Consider the following 20,157-nt stretch of genomic DNA (forward strand, 5'->3'; position numbering starts at 1 on the left):
CAGTATTTGATACTGACTAAGTAATAATCACAGCGTTAACTACTACGTTGACACCAGAGTTGACTGCTATTACCTACCTTTGTTGCTGAAGTCATCTATCATGACTACCTCAGCCAGGTATCTTCTGGGCGTCCTCTTGATGACACTGTGGACGGTTCTCATCAGGGTGGACCAGCCCTCGTTGTGGAACACGATCACAACACTAGAGGTCAGCAACCTGTCGTCATAATGCCAGTACTTACACCTACAAGAGGAGAAGAAAAGAAAAAGAGGGTAGAGAGTTCAAGTAACCTTAATGCAGAAATGGTACCTTAATCATTGGGCTCTTCTTCTTCCTCCTTCAGCTTAGCACTTCTCATATCTCTCAATAGTGTAGCTGGCTTTCAATAGAATATGGCGTAAGCTGGACATAAGTGTACCACTGCTGTAATGCTTGAATAATAACAAGCCTCAGTAGGTGGCAGCAAATAACACAGTGTTTGGTACAGATAGAAATATACATGTTATCGGGTTTGCAATAGTACTTCAATTCGGGTCAGGGGAAGTGGAGGTGGGACGTGACATAAAATAATTGAAAAGGTGTTTAGCTCACTTGCTTGCTAACAGCCAAATAACAAAGCAACAGCATCACTCCTCTGCTTCCCCAAAAGGCAGGGTTGATAATATCTACTTCAGACATTCTGAGCAGAGGTTTAACACTCAACTTTATTATGATAAACATTTATGTTTTTTTGTTTAAAAAAAAAAAAAAAAAAAGTGACAGTTCTACTCTACTTTGAAGCCATTGCTTCATTCGAATGTAAGACACCGGTGATGCATTGGTTGAAGCAACTGCTGCTATTGAAGTAAAACCTCTGTCTGTCTGTCTGTCTTCTTCTGTCATTATTTGATGTTTGACATTGCAGACCTTGTTGACTCTTACAGGGCGGAGGATTTAATTGAAGCATATTGCAAAACTAATTCTGGATTCCGCTCTGTTGCTTCACGGTATTGCACTGGGTGTGGCTGCAAATGAGAAACATTTGACATTGCCAAGACACTCCAGCCAAAAGGTACACTTCATAACGGAAGCCAGCAGACAAAGACAATGTCAAACAAACTGGACACAGTCGTTTAAAGCTATGGCGATAATGGCATTGTCTGTTACAGAAATTGGTCTTTAGCAACAGATGAGGCTGTAAGTGTTAGATTAAGGGTACGGTGGGTAAAAAGAGCACTCAACCCTCCCCTTATAATAATAATAATAATAAGATAGTAATTGTTTAATAGCACCAGCTCTTAAAACTGTCATCATTTAAACCAGTATTTCAAATGAAGCACAACGACAACTTACTCTTCATGGCGTATGTCACTGATACTTCTGTCCAATGAGATCATGTCACTTGCCACCATGTTGAAGCCAAACTCTTTGATGGCGGCCTGGACCGCATCTTTGTACTCTGGGCCCAGAACCAGGGGCTTAGCTTCCTCTCCAGGTCCGTCGACGACCCCGTGAGGTTCTGGTACTTTTGGCTCAAAGTTTCCTAGGATTCCTTTCTTCAGAACAGGGATGTCGTAGGCATTTGTGTGGGGCTTGAATGTGACAAACTGCTGCTGAATCACTTGATTTTGGTTGGGCTGCAGTTGGTCAGGGTTCTGGGGATGGTTTAGAAGTCCTGGACACAACAGTCACAGGGTGAACATATGTAAGGTTAAATCACCAAAAAAATAATCTGGAAATTATAATATAATGTCAAACATATAGTAGTGCTTTGTTCATTAATGGTATATAAAAGCTCAAGAAAAAAAAAAAACTACACAAAGTGTATAAAAAGCAAGCCTTGTAGTAGCTAAATGTTAGCTAAAGAAGAGCAGAAGTAAATAGTTGTGGGCTGCAAAAAAGAAATGAGGGAACGTTAGCAAAGAGTTAAAAATGTACTTGTTTTGGACCTGAAGACCAAGCTTTGAATTGCAAAATTATTCATATTATTTCTCTGCATGAACAAATAGGGGATGAGCAACAGGCTATTATAATCATGAACAGTTCATAGAAATCCTTTATGCACTGCCACACCATCCCACCCCCAACTCCAAAGTCTATGTCTACTGGTTGTAAAATAGCATTGATTAAACAGACTTGAGGAAGACACAGGCAAAGAACGTTTTTATGACTGTTATAAAGAATGTGTTGCTTTTTTAAAAAAAAAAAAAAAAAGTTATTTCTGAGACTGACAAATACAACTTACCATTTTTCAATCTAATAGCATTAAGATCAACCTCCACCCCCTCTACACGAGGCCATGGCACCACAGGCTTAAACTGGCCCGCTGGCTCTTGTTTGGCCTGCAAGCTGTCGTCCTGAGTGGAAAGGACACAAATCAGAGTGGTTATTACGACGTATTACAATACACATCACAATAGAACTCGGCGCTTCCATAAATTGTGACGATAGGAGTATTGGAGTTACACGAGAGAGAACACAATAACAGCAATGTCAGGGTTACGACTACGTCTTTTACTGCTCTTTCAGGAACTCAGCAATGGGTGAAAGAGGCCCAGAGGCAGTGTCTCTGTCATTGGTGTGGAACCCCAGGGTTCACCTCCTGGGCAAGATCGAATCCCGGTTAGGGCGGTTGGTACCTTCCAGTGGACTCACCACCCGCAGGAAGGTTCGGGGGGGTTGGTACGGTGCAGTGTGATTTGGGTGGCGGTTATAGAGACTGCTGCCCCCATGACCCGGTAACGGAAAAGTGTATGAAAATGCATGGATGGATGGATGGATGGAATCACCAAAACTCTCCCGCTTCCATGTTGAGTAAAGTCCACTGGTCACTAGGATGTTTCACCAATGGGTATATGCAGAGAGTAGTTCTGTTTACCACAGCGGTTATGTCCAGGGTGGCATAATTCATTGGAAGCCCCTCACGCTCCCGCCACCCCAGGGGGGCCCAGCCAACTATTTGAGAGGCACTGGTTTTACCAGAATAATACTGAGTATTGAAAAAAGGCTAAAGACTCCAATTCTACTTGTTTTCATGTTAAGTAATTCAATCAAATTAGTGTGTCCAGATATAAGCAATAGCTAAGTGCACGGACCGTTCTAGTAATGTTGTGCAATAGTCAATAAAACCTTAAGAGCAAGATCATAATCATGTCTCTATCCAAACAATCACACAGAGGTACAAAGCAATACTCGGGCAGAATAAATATCTCAATTTCCTAGCCTCAGGCCAAGTTGAGTGTTGAGATTAGTATGCGGAAGTGACTTTTTTTTTTTTGCTTTTTTTTTACATTTATATATGTACATATATATAAATATATATATGTACATATATGTACATATATATGTACACATATGTACATATATACATACATATACATATATACATACATATATATATACATATATATATACATACTACAGAATGAACAATAACATTTTCAACCTGAAAGAATAAACTCTAAAAATCTAATCTAAATCTTCTAATTTTCCACACTTATATCATCATCATACTTGACTGTCTGTCATTCAAGACCACTGTCACGGGGATGGAAAGGACCCAATAGCAGGACAACCTAGTCAGGATTAACTCAGTCTTTATTAGAAGCAAACAGAGCACTACAGCTAGCAAATGAGGTCTGGAAACAACAGACAGGGATCGTTACAGAAGCTCAGACAAGGCAATGTCCTTAGGCAGGTCAGGTCTGGATCAATAAACAGCTAAACATATAGGTTAGAAGTGGTTGAGCAGAACGAAGGAGCAAAGGCAGGAGCTGATTAAAGGAGCAAGGGCGCAAGATACAGACTGCGACATCCACAAAGTTTGCAGAGAAGAAGCTGACTGAAGTAAAAGTGTGAACCCATTAGATTGTAAGAACACAGATGAAGTAAAAGTGTGAACCCATTAGATTTTAACACAGATTTTTTTTTTTTAAGCAACAGACTAGGTCATTAAGCAAGCAGTCGTGGTTGGAAACGGAAAACAACCATTAAGATATTTCGAAACGGGCCTTCCATTTGAGTCATTGCACAAACCAATAACAAGGTAAAAACTGAGGTTTGTTTTCAAATGCCTAGGATTCAACTGGCAATTGTGAAAGTATCATTTTTATCTAATGCAGAAAGACTGCTTAACTTAATAACTTAAACAACGTTGTCCCTGCTGGGGAAACTTTGAGATGGATGATTTCATACATAGAAGATCTGCAAAAGACATCAGTAGGAGGTTGGTAGCTCTTCCGTCATCACATCACTGAGTACAGTGCAGCCATGTTAACTACAAGAACACAAGTACTGGATCAGCTTGAGCAGATTTTCGTAGGTAAAAAAAATATTACATTTTAGAAAGGGGGGGAAATAATTTGTTTAACCCAGGGTGTGATCCCAGGTTGATCTAACTTGGTGTGTCATCAGTGGACACAGCGCACAGTTCCGCCTCGTACACTCACATACGGATGTGACATCCTGGAATGAACCTTTGTACAACCTTCTGACAAGGAAACGTGTCAGTACCGACAAGGAGCTGGAAGCACCTGTTTGACCACAGCGACCCTAACCTTTACGACAACTGCAGTGAGTCCAACTGTGTGGAGTCCAAGTTGTCTGAATGAAAGATTTACAGTGACTGTGAATCAAAGAATCCATCAACACAGCACCGACCGTGTAAATAACATTTAGAAATGCCTTTTCCTCCAGAGTCTAGAGTCTGTGCACTTACCCGTTTTTCGAAGGGATTGTCGTCGCTGGGTTTGGGTGACAGGGACGACCAGAGCACAACCAGACCGAGAAACGTTCCAACCACGAGCAGGCTCCGTAGAATAAATCCCACCTTCAGTCTCATGTTGCCAGCAGCTCCCAGTTAGTTTAGCTTAGCTTAGCACGGCTCAGCTTGGTTAACTAGCAATGTTACTAACTGGGCTTTCAGCTTCTTTTTTTCCCACACAGCCCTGGAACTAAATTTGTTAAAGTTAAAACCGCAGCGGTGACGTGTGTCCGGTTTGCATGGAGGGGTTTCACCAGGGACCAGGTGAGCCCTGTGTCCGTTTCCTGAAAGATAACTGCCCGGCTAGTGCTACTGTTGTGTCTAGCAGCTTCTGGTGGAGGGGCAGCAGCACACGGCAACTCCTGTCAGCGCGATAGTAAAACGGGAACGTTTTCCAGAATATTCCGTCATATTGACTTTAAAGTCTACAGCTCTATTTTCGTGCCCCCGGTGTCTCCTACTGTCTGCCCCGCTCCTGACACGGCTCTGTGGGCAGCACCACCCTGTGGCTAAGAAGTGTGCAGGTGGGAGGAGACACGATGCCGTTTAAGGCTGTAGGACAGCGTTTCTCTGGAAACGGAAGTCGACCTAATGGGTGGTGTTCCCAAACCTACCAGACCGAGGCGCTATGTATAATGATTCCTAAGCTTAGCGGATAATCAATAAATGCCATTTTGAATCCAATTAAAATATATATAATTTATTGTAATTATATATAACACACACGAACACAAAGCACAGTTTAGCATTTCACTCTGTAGCTATTAACTTTACACAAACATTCAGACACCTACCTAACCATATTAGTAATTTGGCTGACATACGCCAAGTGAGTCACAAGCATTTGTGGTCTACATGTTTGTCCAGACTGCGGGCTACAGCTCAACAAAGATTACCAATGCAAGTCAAGCCTACCATGCAATGTGAATACCTGAAAGTCAGCAGTTACCCATAAAAAATAAAATTTTGTTATTCACAACGTGAAGTTATATTACAGTAAAATCTGAGGCTTAAAACCGCAGTGTACTTCTATGCAACCGTTGCCCCTAAATAATGAACCCTACGTAGATCAAGACGGACATGGACTGAGGTTCAGTAAACACCACACTATAGAAAAAAGAACATACAATGTTGATACAAAAGTTGGCACAATCAGTGAATTACAGACAAAATGATAAAAACACAAGAAGGAAATGCAATTATTTTATAGAACAGTACACTCCAAATAAGTCCTTCTTAGGATGAGAATTCGGAACCAACTTGTGTTATTTGTGAAAATATTTGATTATTATTATTAATTTGGAAAGGAGGGGATGGCGGAGCTGCCTCACAGCATCAGCCTGTGTGTTTGTGGTCTATGTATGCTCCAGATAGTTGGTGAGCAGTGGCGGCAACGGAAGACATGAGAGCTGCTTCAGTCTGGATCGACCAATCGAATTCCTGATCTGGATGCGACACAGCTGGCAAAGAGTCCTCGGAGAAGCTGGAAGAAACAAAGTTAGATTTATAATAATAAAACACATGTTTTCAATTAAGTTATAAACCTCAAGAAAATCTACATTGACAAAATATGTAATAAAAAAGGCCCAATATTAAAGGTATATTTCGTATATCCCTGAAAGATTTAAATGGTTTGCTTACTGTGTTGAAAAAGGCTCACAAGATTACATCTATGCACAACTATAACGTATGCGCATTTTAATTTGCATTCAAAACGCGTGGATGAAATAGCACCACACGAGGCTTCCTTCCCTACTTCAACTCATCTCCACTGAGCTTCTACTATCGGTACACTATACCTTCAAAAGCTTGCAGAAGCTTCTTGGTTTTTCCACTAGAGGGCGCCAAATCGACAGGTCGTTTGTTGGAACGGTCTCTGAGGTTGACGTCAGCGCCGTAGTCCAGCAGGACTGAAACCAGATCAGCGCTGTCCAGTTTAACAGCAGCGTGAAGAGGACTCTCTTCTCCACAGCCTACATTAGCACTGGCCCCTGCAAAAGAGGATAGGTTTCTTTTCTACTTCTTCACACCTTCTTTGTTATATATTTAATTTAAAACAACTTTTAACAAAAAAGAATGCTATTATAATAGTATATATACTATATATATAATTTAGTTAGTGAAATATTATTCTACAACATACTTTGTGTTCGAGCAACCTTTTGACTGTGTAATGCATCTGAAGTGACCAGGCAGAAAGGTGCAGTAAATCAAACACACCTCTGTGTAACAGGATCTTGGAGCAGGCAGTATGTTGGTGAAGACAGCTCACATACAGGGGAGAACCCTGATGGGACAGCTGAGCGTCTGGATCAGCTCCATGGGCCAGCAGTACTTCTACACACTGGCTGCTACCTGCACACACACATTTACACATATTCACTTCAGAGACACCGTGGTCAGTGAACGCAGCACATCCACAAGTGTGAAAACGTCAATGGCTTTTTTTTATTATCGGAGGAAAAACCTAAAATGATTCTTATCCCTATTTAAGACAACATTTTTTTAGTATGGAAAATAGAATAACAAAAAAGAAAAAAACAAAAACAAAATTAAAATCCCTTTACAATATACCTTTGGCTAACATATATTATATCTGTAATTTTAAGCATTTAATATATTTCAGGTACAACATTTCGATAAATTTGGTCAACGTTCTCATTTAAATTAATCGGTTTTGAGCCAAAGTTATGCGCGAATGATTCCTTTATCCTCACCTCTCTTGCAGGCTTCATGCAGAGCGGAGGGAAAGTGTGTGTGCTGGGCACGTGCGCGAGCTCCACTTTGCAGCAGCAGTTCCAAACAGCCGGCATTTCCAGAAGAGCAACAGTTGAATAGAGGAGTGACACCGTCGATGGTCGCAGCATTGACCTTTACACAGGAAAGTAGTGATGACCCTTTGTTCAGTCACATCCAATTAAAAACAGCCTAGCCAATAAACAGGGGGCGTTGTCTGTTTGATGGACATCCTCTTTTGGAATATTGGAATAACCCGATCGATTCCAGTCTAAATAAATGTAAATAATATTATCCTCCTTAATTCCACCCATTGAATCTTTTCACTATTTCCAGGCCGTTTTCAAATGGGGCAGTGGTGGCTTAGTATTTAAGGTAGTGGACTTTGGTACGGAAGGCTTCATGTTCGAGTCCATCAGCTGCCAAGTTACCACTCTGAGCAAGGCACCGTCCCCACACACTGCTCCCCGGGCGCTTAAAGCTGCCCACTGTTCACTATGGTGATGGGTTATATAACGTCACTACTGAAATACTTACATTAGCTCCAGCATTTATTAATGCTCTGACGCAGGCTACGTGTCCTGACAGGCAGGCTTCATGGAGAGGAGTTACATGATCGATGGTGACAACATTGGGGTAAAATCCCTAAAAAAGAGTAATGTGTCGCAAACGTTTTGTGAGAAAATGTATTGAATAAATATTCTTTTCTCTTTAAAAACCATCTATTCGGAATCTGCAGGCATCACCTGGTCCAGCAGAGTACGGAGGCCGAGCAGTCGACCCTGAGATGCCGCTTCATGGAGGGGGGAGCGATCTGCCCAAGACCCTAGACACAAACACACACACACACAGAGAAGTTACACTTAAGGGTCAACAACTGTAAGAAGTTATTTAATTCACACAATACATTTCTAACTTGATGATGTTGCTCTAAGTAGTCCAGTATTTTACATACAAATATATATTTACAAATATATGTTTTTTATTAAACTGTTTAAAATAATCAAAAAAATAATAATCAGAAAAAAAAGAAAAAGAATTACGATCTTTTGATCGTTATATTTACCATCATCGAAGTGGAATCTAAGTTTTTAAAAATGGTTTAAGGCAGCAGTTGTCAATTATTTTATGTCTTGGCGACAGAGATTTTTTCACGTCCTCCCACTGTCCGACCCACAAATTGAAATATTATTGATAACATGTATGTTTTTATCTGTACAAACCACCAGTATGAGTTGCTGCCACCTAGTGACTGGAGGCGTCTTATCATTCAAGCATTACAGCAGTGGTCCAGCGTGCCATATTCCATTGGAAACCCCTCACACCCCCCATGGCACCTCACCACGCCCCCTTAGGGGACTCGCCCCACTATTTGAGAAGTACTGGTTTAGGGTATTACTGCATAAAAGCAAGTGGGTGGTTAATGCCATGGCTTAATAAAGAGTGATAACTTTGACCTTGGTATTTGTTGAATTTTGTAAAAAAAAATGTATTTCTTCCACAAAGGTAAAATAACATTAGAATCTAATGATGATGTGTTTTTTTTGAAGATATAACGTTAACAGGTATTTGTTGAATTTTGTAAAAAAAAAAATGTATTTCTTCCACCAAGGTAAAATAACATTAGATTCCTGAATGATGTTTTTTTCTGAAGATATAAAGTTTTTCCATTTTAAATTACATTCACCAAGACTTAAAGTCCTAAAGTGTGTGTGCTACCAGAACGCAGAGCGAGGCCACAGCAGCAGGAGTTAAATTTAGGAGTAGTGACTCCAGTTTCTTTTGCACATACCAAAACCAATCAGTGGACGTTTGTTTGTAGTCCTCTCAGTGACAGATTTACACTCCAAAATAAAAGGAAATAACCGGACAACTTAAAGATATTGTCTTATTTCACAATGTAATCACTTTCACTGGTTATATGTGTTTAAAGCAAATGTCGTTCATTAAATAACACCCGCCCACGCACAAGGAATAACTCAATAACATTTGGCACATACCCATATCTCCATCTCCCCACGGCACATCCAGCCACTGGTAGGTGTAGGACATGGTGACAGAAGTGAAACTGAAAGCAGCTCCACATGAAGAGCATCAGACTGAGTGGCTGCTCGGAGCCAACACATTGCAACATTGCATGACTGCAACACTGCACAGCCTAAAAATAACTGCCTGTGAGCTTAGCTCACGAAATACGGCACATTATAGAGGAATATGATCCATAATAATGTATACATTCTTAAAGGGGGAATTATTGATACACCGGGGGTGTCCAAAACCTGGTCCAGGGGTCCAATCATGGCCCTCTTTATAAATACTATTTTATCAAGATTTATCTGTTGGATTTGTTCGTCAAATCTTATTTATCTGAGGCTGCCAACGCATTTTTTGATGTTTGCTAACAACAATATGTCTGTACATTTCACTGTGAAGAGAGAAGATATATACAAATATATATTTATATATATTGCTGAATATAACTCCAGTTCACTGTAGTCAGTATGTAATCAGCATAAAGGAAAATTCAAGTGACATTTGAAATATAGTGCTAATAATTTTGGCCTTATTGTTTTTGGCATTTTGTAAAATATTACTTTCTTAATGCACAGTAATAAACGATTCCCAAACGTGTTTAAAAACAAATTAGAAAAAGAAATGATCCCAAAACGTAATAATATCTTTGTTATAAACTGCGTATACAAAGTTTATTTTCTGTTTTTTAATGATATGATAATTATTACTAATGCCAGATTTTGAGGTTCTTCTACCGACCTTGACTGGTCAAAATTCCCCAGCAGGTCCTTTTCCTGTCCGGGCCTCGCTCAGGTGACGATCCGGCCTCTGCGCTTCTTTTCCGGGATACGTCCGGAGTGAATCCAGCTGGGACCTCCGGCATGTTCCAGGGCTCGAGTACACGGGATAAACTATCAGAATAACACAGAAGCACGAAGACTGGTGACAGAGGGAGCGAGAGAAAAAAACACCACTGGAGAAGAATTGAGATAGATGATTGGCTAAGATGAGGGAGACGCTCAAGAGAAAACGCGTGATTGGCTGAGAGGTTTTGTTGCCGTTGCCTTCAACCCACGTGACTATCGTCACATTCTCGCCCACGTGTTCATAGAGGAAAACTGTTTTTGTCCCAATGCGACGGATTTCTTTCTTCGTGGTCAATAACAAAATTTAAGTGTGATTTTTTTTAATCCGGGGTACTTACTAAAAAGGACAACATTTTAAAACCGTGTATTGATAGAAGCCTATATATACACAGTTTGTATTATCCAATTTGTTGATCTTTTCGTAAGCTGTTTTTTCATGTTGGTTTAATTGCAACAAATGGTCCAAAAAATCGTTTCACATCATTGAACCGAATTATAAAAAAACTAACAAAATGGAATGTCTGATGAGATAGCGTTATAATATATCAATAAATGCGTAATAAATCATTGTAAATAATTAATTCATCTTTTGCCGGGGAAATTCCTTTAACTAATAACTAATACATGAATTAATTCACAAACAAACAAACAACAACAACAACAAAAACATACCTACTTGTAAAATGTCGCCCTGCAGTGTTTAAAACTGTTACTACATAGCCAAATTCAAATGTCCTTCTGCCCACTACATAAGAGAGCCACGGACATTACCTTTCTATAAAAATAATTAATCAATTACGTAACTTTTTTTAAAAATGTGGGAGTACTGATTTGCCGTTAAAGTCTTGTTGGTTCAGACGAAGTACGGTATAACACGTAGTAAGATATTATTTGAGTACTTAATTTTGTTTTTAAATATAGAATAGAATGACTAAATTGTATTTATTTCATATGCTTGCATGTGCAAATACTACTGAGCTTTTTGTTGACCCATTTTTATTTTAAAGGCTTACTTTTAAATAAACGGTACCTTCTTCCGCTTACTCATCGCTCCCGTTTCAATGAACTTCCTTTTTTCGACTATGTTAAACTGACGCTGATACATACAAACAGGAAGTCATCGCATTGCCGAATACAATTCTAAACACTAGTCGATTTTTTGATAGCGAGATTATTTCTTAATATATACTGCATAAAGTAAAACATTAATATACACTTTTGATTAAAGCCTAACCCGTACGAATATACAGTTGTTTTAAGATAGTGGCCCATCGTAAAACGACACCAGCCGAGTAGAGCTTTGTCTTATTTTGGAAAGAACAACAAGAAGAAGTACACGCATCTCCCGTTTCTAAAAACTTGACACTTCCGCTTCGAGACCACGGCTAGCTGAACTGTTCTGATTCCAGGGTTGTATACGAGCTAAAGATGAACACGGTTCTGTCTAGAGCGAACTCTTTGTTCGCCTTCTCCTTGAGCGTTATGGCGGCGCTGACGTTCGGTTGCTTTATCACCACGGCCTTCAAAGATAGACGAGTTCCGGTGGACATCCACGTCTCCAAAGTCATGCTGTAAGTGGACGGACAGCTGTTAGCCTGTACACAGCACATCATCTAAGGCGGATGGGGATGTTGACGGTCTCATCACCTTTTGATAAAATTATTTTCCTTGGGGATGTTGACGGTCTCATCACCTTTTAATAAAATGCTTTTCCGCATAGACTAAAATCTCAATTGATTTAAAGTCGAAAATGAAAATGATATAATAATGCAACAGACGCAATAGTTGAATTGTATTATTCACTGCTATTTTAACGAATAATTTTATTACTAGTTACTCAGAAGGAGTCTTAAATAAAATGTACACGTACAGTGGGACGAGTTTTAAAGGAAACCGGTTGATGATAAATGATAACATAACTTTTTTAAAGGAAACCGGTTGATGATAAATTATAACAGAACTTCATAACGTCTCTCTTTTCTGTGTCTCTTTCAACAGGAAGAACGTCGATGACTTCACAGGACCCAGAGAGCGCAGTGATCTCGGTTTCATCACGTTCGATCTCTCAGCTAATATCCTTCTTTTTCACGTTTGTCAGAAACAGTATCACGTTAACGGTAGATAGTGTGTGACCTTCAGCATTTCGGCAACTACGAGTCATTTCTATCAAACTGGTTATGATTTTTTTTCCATAGTGATTTGGTCACATGAGGTGTCCTTGCCTGACAGAAAGGCACTTACGAAATCAAATTTCTTGTTATTATTATTTTGATCACACCTCCACCACTCTTTGATCCTTAACCTTTCGTACATTTGCAGCCAATCTTTGACTGGAATGTCAAACAGCTGTTTCTCTATCTGTCTGCAGAGTATACAACAAGGAACAATGTAAGACACACAACATTGTTTCATCAACAAAAAAAAAATCATTGCTCTATTTGATCATTTTGATGTGACCTGTTCTCATGTTTGGTGGATGAGGTACAAACAAATTTGTTGTTGTTTTTTTTTTTTAATAAATGATGGACCAGTGTTTGTTAGTTCATGTGCGTTTGTCTCTGGGGTTGTGACCTTACTCTGAGAGCCACTCCACTAGGTGCACATGTTTAGTATAATGTAGATTTGTTGGTGACTCGGCCTTTTTTTGTGTGTCCACAACAGGCTCTAAATCAGGTGGTACTGTGGGACAAGATTGTCCTTCGTGGAGAAAACCCCAAACTGTACCTGAGAGACATGAAGTCCAAATACTTTTTCTTTGACGACGGTAATGGACTCAGGTAAGACTCTCACCAACACTGGTGCGCGCACACACGTATTCTTTTCACATGGTCTCTTTCTCAAGAGTACACAAACAGGTACTGTTCTGATACTGACATTGATGCTTTAATCCAAAATAAATCATTTAAATAGACGGCAACATTTGCAATAAATTCTAAATATTAACAACCAATACCAAGAAGAGTAGGCCTAAATGAATCAAATGCTGTAATATGGTGTGTTTTTTTCCCCCCATCTTTCCAGGGCAAACAAGAACATTACTCTCACACTTTCGTGGAACGTTGTTCCCAATGCTGGACTCCTCCCCCTTGTGGCCGGAAGCGGACACATGAGTGTACCGTTCCCAGAAACGTATGAGATGACCAAGAGTTATTAGAGTGAAACCAACAAATGCACAAGCAGCCAGTTTGACATGCGTGCGAACACAATACACTGGTTTCTCTTTGGATGTGTGAATTTTTTTATTTTAATTTGTAATAAAACTTAAGAATTGGAGTATCTGTGTCTGTTTTTGATAATAAACGGTTGGTACAAGAACCCTGGCGTTAAATTATTGAACTTGTTTGTAACTCACTGAATCCAGAACTGCAAGCATTTTTTTAATTTTCAGAGCGTTTGAACTCGAGAGAAGAAGAAGAAGAACCATCAGAAATAAAGTGTACACTTTATTCAGTTTCACACTGATGCAAGGAAAATAATGACACACTTTATTCAGTTTCACACTGATGCAAAGAAAATAATGACAAGACAGGTTCTCCAGAAGTCTCATTGATTTGCATAATAGAAAACACTTATATACACAGAGTTGACATGATGCAAAAAATGACCCTACCTGCCACTTTGGTGGTTTGTAACATTAAAAAAAAAGTCCTGTGTATGTAGTGTTCCAACAGTGATTGATACGAAGATCATGTCCATTATTAAGGAGGCAGAAAATCTTTATCACTGTCTTTGTAAATAATGAATGAGAAACCCGAAATGAAATGGGTTGTCCCCAAAGAATGTTAGCATCTCAAAAAAAAAATGTCTCAATCGTGATAGCACCCCAAGATGGAATAATCTGGAAACAAAAAAAGAAAATTAGAATCAGACTGAACAAAAGACATGGATAAAACAAGTAGTGGAGACTTTCTATTTGTTTTCAATTTTAGCTTAAAACTTAGTTTGAATTGATTTATTTGTGTATCAACTCTGATGGAAAAAAAATCCATTAGAGTGGATGTAATTAAGAGAGGAACCACTAGGGGAAAACCCCTCAAAATACCATTGATGGCTCACCTGTTTTAGTCCAATCGCTGAATAAGCTTCTCTTCCATCATACAGTAGAGGGCGATGTGGGAGAGATCAGAGATGAAGGCGTCACATGCTCGCCTGCTGATGCCAGTACAGCCTCTGAGGTCGAGTAGAGTCAGAGAGGACAGACGCTTCAGGTAGATCACACAGGCATCAGTCAGCTGGCTGCAGCCTGGAGAGACACACACACACACACACAAAAACTTTGAATACATGACTAGTGTCAAAAAAATAATCCAAACTTTGAATACATGACTAGTGTCAAAATAACTAATAAAAAAAACAATACCAAAAAATAATCCTCAAAACAATTCTTTGAGTCCGTGTCACAATCAAATCGTTAAGGGCTTCAGCGTAGAAAAGATCCCAGTCTCTACACAAAGTTTTCAGTCACAAAACAAATGTGTGGCAGTAATACTCAGGCAAACAAAGACTCCTGAGTTTGTCCTTGGTCCAGGTGGCTACAGTCGTTTTGAGTTTGTCAGTGTATGTTAGACAATGTCGAAGACGAACGACTGACCTGCCAGTGTCAGCTCCATCAGGTTGTTGCGACTGTGAGTCCCAGCAGCAGCCAGCATAGCCACAGACGAGTCGCTGATGTTCTTGCAGTGAGCCAGGTCCAGTCTGTCCAGATGAGGCATGTGTCTCTGTACCAGCCTCAGAGTGGACTCGCTGATGTCAAGGCCGGACAGACGCAGCGTCGCTATGTTCCTCAGCCGGCTGCGAGACGACTCAGCACCTGCAGAAAAAACACACCAGGGCATTCCAGACGGGTCGCAAAAGTTGGCATTCCTCTTAGCAGACGACAGTGCTGGTTTACTGACGCATACTAACAGACCAGAACAGAATGTGTCTGATGGTTGTAATCTAGCTCACCAGGTGGGGAGATTATCTCCTTAATCTGGGCGTCTTTAATACCATCACACCAGCGGAGGTCCAGCAGCCTCAGGCAGGGCAGAGAGGGAGAGACCAGAGCTGAGAGACACGACCAGGACAGACCAGTCAGTCTCAGTTCCCTCAGACCTGGACAACAGAAACAAGAAGTCAGGTTTTGATTATAGTTTTTTTTTTTAATACTGATAATATAAAATAATAATAATTAAGACTTACATTTTATATTATTGTTTTAAAAAAATGGGTAAAATAACCGAGAGACTCGGTTGAGCACTCGTAACTAGATGTTTCTTTAAATCTTGCAAAAGTTGCTTAAACGTAACATAAACACTTGTAGGCTTTTGGCTTTTGATAAACACACATACAGAGGAACAAATAAGAGTCTGACAAAAAAAAAATCTGATTTAAATCATGTACTACTACAGTGAACCAACAATGCTATGGTTTCACATCAAAGATTTTGGGTATTTTGCTACGTTCTTACACCTATTCCGTGTAATTCATACATTTTTGAACAACTGATATTTGGGGCCATATGCAGAATGTGAATAAAAGTAAATGAGTCCGTACCTGGGAGTCTGGTGAGGAGGCAGTTGAGCTGTCTTTTGGCCAGCGGCGTCCAGGACAGGTCCAGGGAGACGGGTTGACGTTTGACGATACCAGCCAGGGCCTGATTACTGAGGGGGCTGCAGCGACTCACGTCTATGTGGCTCCACAGACGCTTGTCACAGCTCCTGCACGGCAAAGTTAAGACAATGCAAGCAGAATACATTGTTAGAGAATGTCAGCTAAAAACGTTTGCTTTGTGTGGCAAACATTGCTGCTTTTTTTTATCATTTTTAAATCATAAAGCTACTAATTCACACAATTCGGTTTTTGATTGTATCCCTTCAATAATATTGACATTAATTATTTCAAGACAAAGTGTTTTTACTTTACAGAATTGAACTGACCCAGCCTTTGAAGTGAGGCGGATTAATACAACTAAATAAAATGATATGTTCAAAATAAAAACTGGTATTTTCTAAATATAATAATATGTATAATAATTTATTGCCTCGTAAGAGAGCCGCTTGCTGCGTATAATGCAGCGTGGGCACAACGTTTCAATAAATCCATATTTCAAGTAGGACTCCTGGAATTGTCTGTTAAATGCAGCTTAATTTTTCTTTAAAGACATCTCTTTTCTACCGCTCAGAGAAACTTTTCAAAGATGTTTGTTTTGCTAGAGAGAAACTTTTCAAAGATGTTTGTTTTTTGTTTATTTTTTGGGGGTTTCAATTTAGCTGGAATTTATTATGTGTAACCGACCCGAGCAGACCTTTTAAGAAGGTAGCGGATGTAGGTAAGACGTGACCAAGGCAAGCGTCTTTACATGAATCATCAAGTGTAAGAAGACATGTGACCGAGGCAAGCATCTTTACATGAATCATGAAGTGTGAGTCATAGACAGGTGCGGCGGGGAGAATGCTGTCATTTTTCAAAATAAAAAATCATTCAGTCAGATAATAAAGAAATCGGAAATAATGTAGTTTATGTATTCTTTTTGAGCGTCCCGGTACCAATTGACCCACAAACCAGGTGTTGGGGGCCCACTGGAGAATAAACGGAAATAATGTAGTTTATGTATTCTTTGGTGGTGGGACGTACCATTTGTACCAGGCTTTACAGACGGTCATGCAGGCCAGCAGCTCTGCCCTGTGTAGGTATTTGAACACTGACACCCACACCTCCTTTTCCCCTCCATTCTCATTCCCCTCCTCCTTGAAGGAGAGCAGGGAAGGCAGAGAGGAGTGCGCATGAAGCGCAGCTCCTTCCTGCTCATCAGCGGACGATGCAGAACAGTCTCGAGTCCCTCTGTCTCCATGATGTCCTCGCAGTCGCGGCCTACAAGATTATTAAGATAATGTCAAAAAAATTCCAAATATTAGATGTTCAGAGCTGTTGCTGAGGAGTCTACAGTAGTGCACGCCGGGGTCAGAATTCAAGAGCTTGGAAATAAAAATATATATACGAGGACGAGGCTGACGAGCTCTACCTTCCAGGCCCTCTTGGAGAAACCCCATCTGCTGCGGAGTCTGCACTCTTCAGTCTCGAAGCTTTAGACAGCGCCGTCTTTCTCTGGATAAAGTTCTGTTGACCACTGGGGCCCCCCACCGCTGTCCTCACACCCATGGCTGCTTCCAACTTTGGGACGATGGAGCCTGAACATCAAGAGGATGTTATTATACGTGCATTGCATTTCATTTTTATTATTATTTATTTATTTAGTGTCTCCTAAGGTTGATTTATTTTTGTATTTTTAGTGGATTTTCATGATCAAATTCTACAAATTGATTTCCGTCATGAAGTAGCTAGATTACTTAGCACCTGGTCAGCATTTTTGCTACGCCTGCTTAAAAGTTTGCACCGTGCTGTGTGAAGATTACCAGACTGTCGCTTGGCCTTGTGGGGGCGCTGTAAGGTGACAGTCAAATAGGAGCCACTCAGCAGGTCGTCATTCAGATCAGACATGAGGAGCACTGGTGGCTCTGGATCTGATTCCCAGCGTCCGTCTTCCTCCCCGTCCTCATCGTCTTCATCTTCCAGTGTGTCCATGTCGTCCTCTTCAGGGTCAAACTCCTGCCCTTCGCTGTCATCATTCTCATCATCGTCAGCCCTGCGTCTTCCCCTGCTTCGACGCAGACGTTCTCGCCCTTCGTCTTCGCTGTCGTCGTCGTCATCCTCCTCCTCCTCATCGTCGTCGTCGTCGTCATCCTCGTCATCGGACTCCTCTGAATCATCTCCTCTTCGCTGCATCCTGGAGCCGCCCCTCAGCCTCACCCCTCGTCCTCTACGACCACCCTCCTTCCCACCCATTCCTCTCTTGAGCTTGAGCATGGACGAGCCACCGGTGAGGAAGCTGCCTCTGCTGCCCCCTCTGTGGGCTGAGCCTCCTCTCAGGTGGCTTCTCCTGTTGGTGACAAAGCCTCTCCTAGAAGAGTGCCCTCCTCGAGCGTGGAGTCCCATCCTTCTCCGCTGAGAGGCTGCACAGAATAAGATATGGTTACGAAGAGTTTTGTTTTGTTTTTTTATCTTTTAGGTTTAAATTACTTGGATTATTCGGGACCAAATCTTTGTTAATTCATGAACTCAAATCACTTGGTGTAAAGCTGGTGTAAGACAAACCTTCGTCATCATCATCACTTGCAGAGTCATCTCCATCACGGCTGTGTCTTTGCTGTCGGTAAATCTTTGCCAACCGAGCGTCCATGAGGGACGAAGATTTTCGCTTCTGCAGACACAAGAAAAAGAGAAAATAAAAAAGAGGAAACGTGAAATATTTCATCTTCTGCAGACACAAGAAAAAGAGAAAAGGAGAAAGAGGAAGCGTGAAAACATATAAAGCAAGTGAGTGAATTCTGAAATATTTCATAAAAAAAAGCTTGAAATTCAGACTCACCACTGTAAGGCCATCACCTTTGTCACCTTTGGACTGTTAAAGAAAGAAAAAGCAGACATCAGAACTGATGATAAAAGCCCAAGTGCATTTACTTCTATGCAGCCTTTAGAACTGGTCTGGTTTATTATTTCAACAGAGGAAAAACATGGAATTTGTCAGTCCAGGGTCCTACTGGTTCTTCTGATGATTTCAATATCAAAGTAATTTATGCTTCACATAAAAAAATGTGTTCATAAAAGGCACATCAAATGTTGGCAAACACACAGACAAGACTATAAAAAAAATAAAAATTCTCTAATAGCAGGTTTACTGGTCTGTAAGTTGAGCGCACACATGCTCCTGTAGATCAAGTGTTGGCTCTATGATGTCATGTAATGTCAAGTGATTTACAGTATACTATATCAACCCCAATATAAACTCTGTCAATGCTGTCATCATCAGTTTTGTGTTTTAGAAATTCTAAAGTTTTGCTTTAGGGTACAAACATTGTTTGATCCGTGAATCTCATTTTGGCAATCAAATTCCAGGCTGACACTTTTACCAGATCAAAAATATTAAATGTAAGACAATCAATCACACAACCGTAAACTTTTACTTCAACACAAATGAAACAGAACTTGCGGCGGAACGTAAACCTTTCCTTGATATATCATGGACAAAATAATGATTTTGAACAAACAAACGAATACACAAACACTTGAAATCCACTGTAGCTCAAATAACTGACAAAGTGTCAACAAAGTGGAGATGGACTCCAGACCAATGGGAAAAGACTTCTCCAGGCAACAAATCCCAGACAAAACTGGAAAATAAATGTCAAAAACAGATAGGGACAAAGCAGAAAATGAAGTTTTTTATGGACAAGCTCTTCAGACTATACACATTTTCTCAGGTCAACTTTAGGCTCTTAGCAAATGTCTAACTTTTCTTTTATCTTGCAATTTTAATTCTTAATTTTATATTGCTATTGCTGCTATATTTATGGCTCCTTTTAGCCATTTTAGACATTTCTTTTCTGCCCATTTGTAGCTGTTTCACAGTTGACCTTGAGTTGCTTTTGATAACATATTTCTATATTTTTTTGGCTGTCGTGCCCTCAGTGCGTGGGATTTTGCAATATAAAAATATATTAAAAAATTTTCCAGTATTTTAATTTTTTGTGATAAAATGGATTTTCTAGCATAAACAGTAAAAATAATGTAAATAATAAAAAAAGAAAGACATTTTGTAACATACATACAGGGTATTTCAAGAAATAACCTGTACGTACGGGTAAACAAGATTTGCGAAACTTCTTTGCCTTATTTTATGCCCTACGATGCCTCCTCAACGGTTCGTAAAGGGTTAACATATATGTAAATAATATAACTATAGCATCTCTTTTTTGTGGATT

The 20,157-nt window shown here is 40.1% G+C and overlaps 4 protein-coding genes across 10 annotated transcripts in view; 1 reads left to right on the forward strand and 3 right to left on the reverse strand.

Annotated features, from left to right (window-relative positions):
• Positions 1 to 5,262, reverse strand: part of galnt7 (UDP-N-acetyl-alpha-D-galactosamine: polypeptide N-acetylgalactosaminyltransferase 7) — a 15,249-nt gene extending 9,987 nt beyond the window's left edge. For all 3 annotated transcript variants that reach the window (XM_025058761.1, XM_008317785.3, XM_017035524.2), the window contains exons 1-4: positions 4,698 to 5,262; positions 2,226 to 2,337; positions 1,334 to 1,655; positions 78 to 244 (exon numbers count right to left, since the gene is read on the reverse strand). In XM_025058761.1, the coding sequence (XP_024914529.1) occupies positions 78 to 244; positions 1,334 to 1,655; positions 2,226 to 2,337; positions 4,698 to 4,820 (724 nt within the window). In that variant the 5' untranslated portion in view covers positions 4,821 to 5,262. The remainder of the gene's footprint in view (positions 1 to 77; positions 245 to 1,333; positions 1,656 to 2,225; positions 2,338 to 4,697) is intronic.
• Positions 5,263 to 5,418: 156 nt separating this feature from the next.
• Positions 5,419 to 11,567, reverse strand: LOC103384306 (ankyrin repeat and SOCS box protein 5-like). Of its 2 annotated transcripts, XM_008317782.3 has the most exons (8): positions 11,371 to 11,567; positions 10,251 to 10,402; positions 8,225 to 8,304; positions 8,016 to 8,123; positions 7,460 to 7,613; positions 6,963 to 7,097; positions 6,542 to 6,733; positions 5,419 to 6,225 (listed from the first exon to the last, which is right to left on the reverse strand). In XM_008317782.3, exons 2-8 carry the CDS (start codon positions 10,372 to 10,374, stop codon positions 6,098 to 6,100), a joined length of 921 nt encoding a protein of 306 aa, XP_008316004.1. In that variant the 5' UTR covers positions 10,375 to 10,402; positions 11,371 to 11,567; the 3' UTR covers positions 5,419 to 6,097. The 2 variants fall into 2 exon arrangements, with proteins under 2 accessions (XP_008316004.1, XP_024914533.1); XM_025058765.1 differs by lacking the exons at positions 10,251 to 10,402; positions 11,371 to 11,567 and adding an exon at positions 9,479 to 10,244.
• A 139-nt stretch (positions 11,568 to 11,706) lies between these two features.
• On the forward strand, positions 11,707 to 13,672 carry spcs3 (signal peptidase complex subunit 3). Its single transcript, XM_008317784.3, has 5 exons — positions 11,707 to 11,928; positions 12,356 to 12,429; positions 12,669 to 12,745; positions 13,019 to 13,134; positions 13,379 to 13,672. Exons 1-5 carry the CDS (start codon positions 11,786 to 11,788, stop codon positions 13,509 to 13,511), a joined length of 543 nt encoding a protein of 180 aa, XP_008316006.1. The 5' UTR covers positions 11,707 to 11,785; the 3' UTR covers positions 13,512 to 13,672.
• Positions 13,673 to 13,837: 165 nt separating this feature from the next.
• The window catches only part of kdm2aa (lysine (K)-specific demethylase 2Aa), a 14,921-nt gene continuing 8,601 nt past the window's right edge, over positions 13,838 to 20,157 (reverse strand). For all 4 annotated transcript variants that reach the window (XM_025058755.1, XM_017035355.2, XM_025058754.1 and 1 more), the window contains 10 exons: positions 18,765 to 18,797; positions 18,491 to 18,596; positions 17,752 to 18,348; positions 17,361 to 17,526; positions 16,973 to 17,209; positions 15,893 to 16,056; positions 15,305 to 15,451; positions 14,949 to 15,167; positions 14,414 to 14,600; positions 13,838 to 14,195 (listed from right to left, as the gene is read on the reverse strand). In XM_025058755.1, the coding sequence (XP_024914523.1) occupies positions 14,419 to 14,600; positions 14,949 to 15,167; positions 15,305 to 15,451; positions 15,893 to 16,056; positions 16,973 to 17,209; positions 17,361 to 17,526; positions 17,752 to 18,348; positions 18,491 to 18,596; positions 18,765 to 18,797 (1,851 nt within the window). In that variant the 3' untranslated portion in view covers positions 13,838 to 14,195; positions 14,414 to 14,418. The remainder of the gene's footprint in view (positions 14,196 to 14,413; positions 14,601 to 14,948; positions 15,168 to 15,304; positions 15,452 to 15,892; positions 16,057 to 16,972; positions 17,210 to 17,360; positions 17,527 to 17,751; positions 18,349 to 18,490; positions 18,597 to 18,764; positions 18,798 to 20,157) is intronic.

This window comes from Cynoglossus semilaevis, chromosome 9 (assembly GCF_000523025.1).
Source record: "Cynoglossus semilaevis isolate Cse_v1.0 chromosome 9, Cse_v1.0, whole genome shotgun sequence".
Lineage (NCBI taxonomy): Eukaryota > Metazoa > Chordata > Actinopteri > Pleuronectiformes > Cynoglossidae > Cynoglossus > Cynoglossus semilaevis.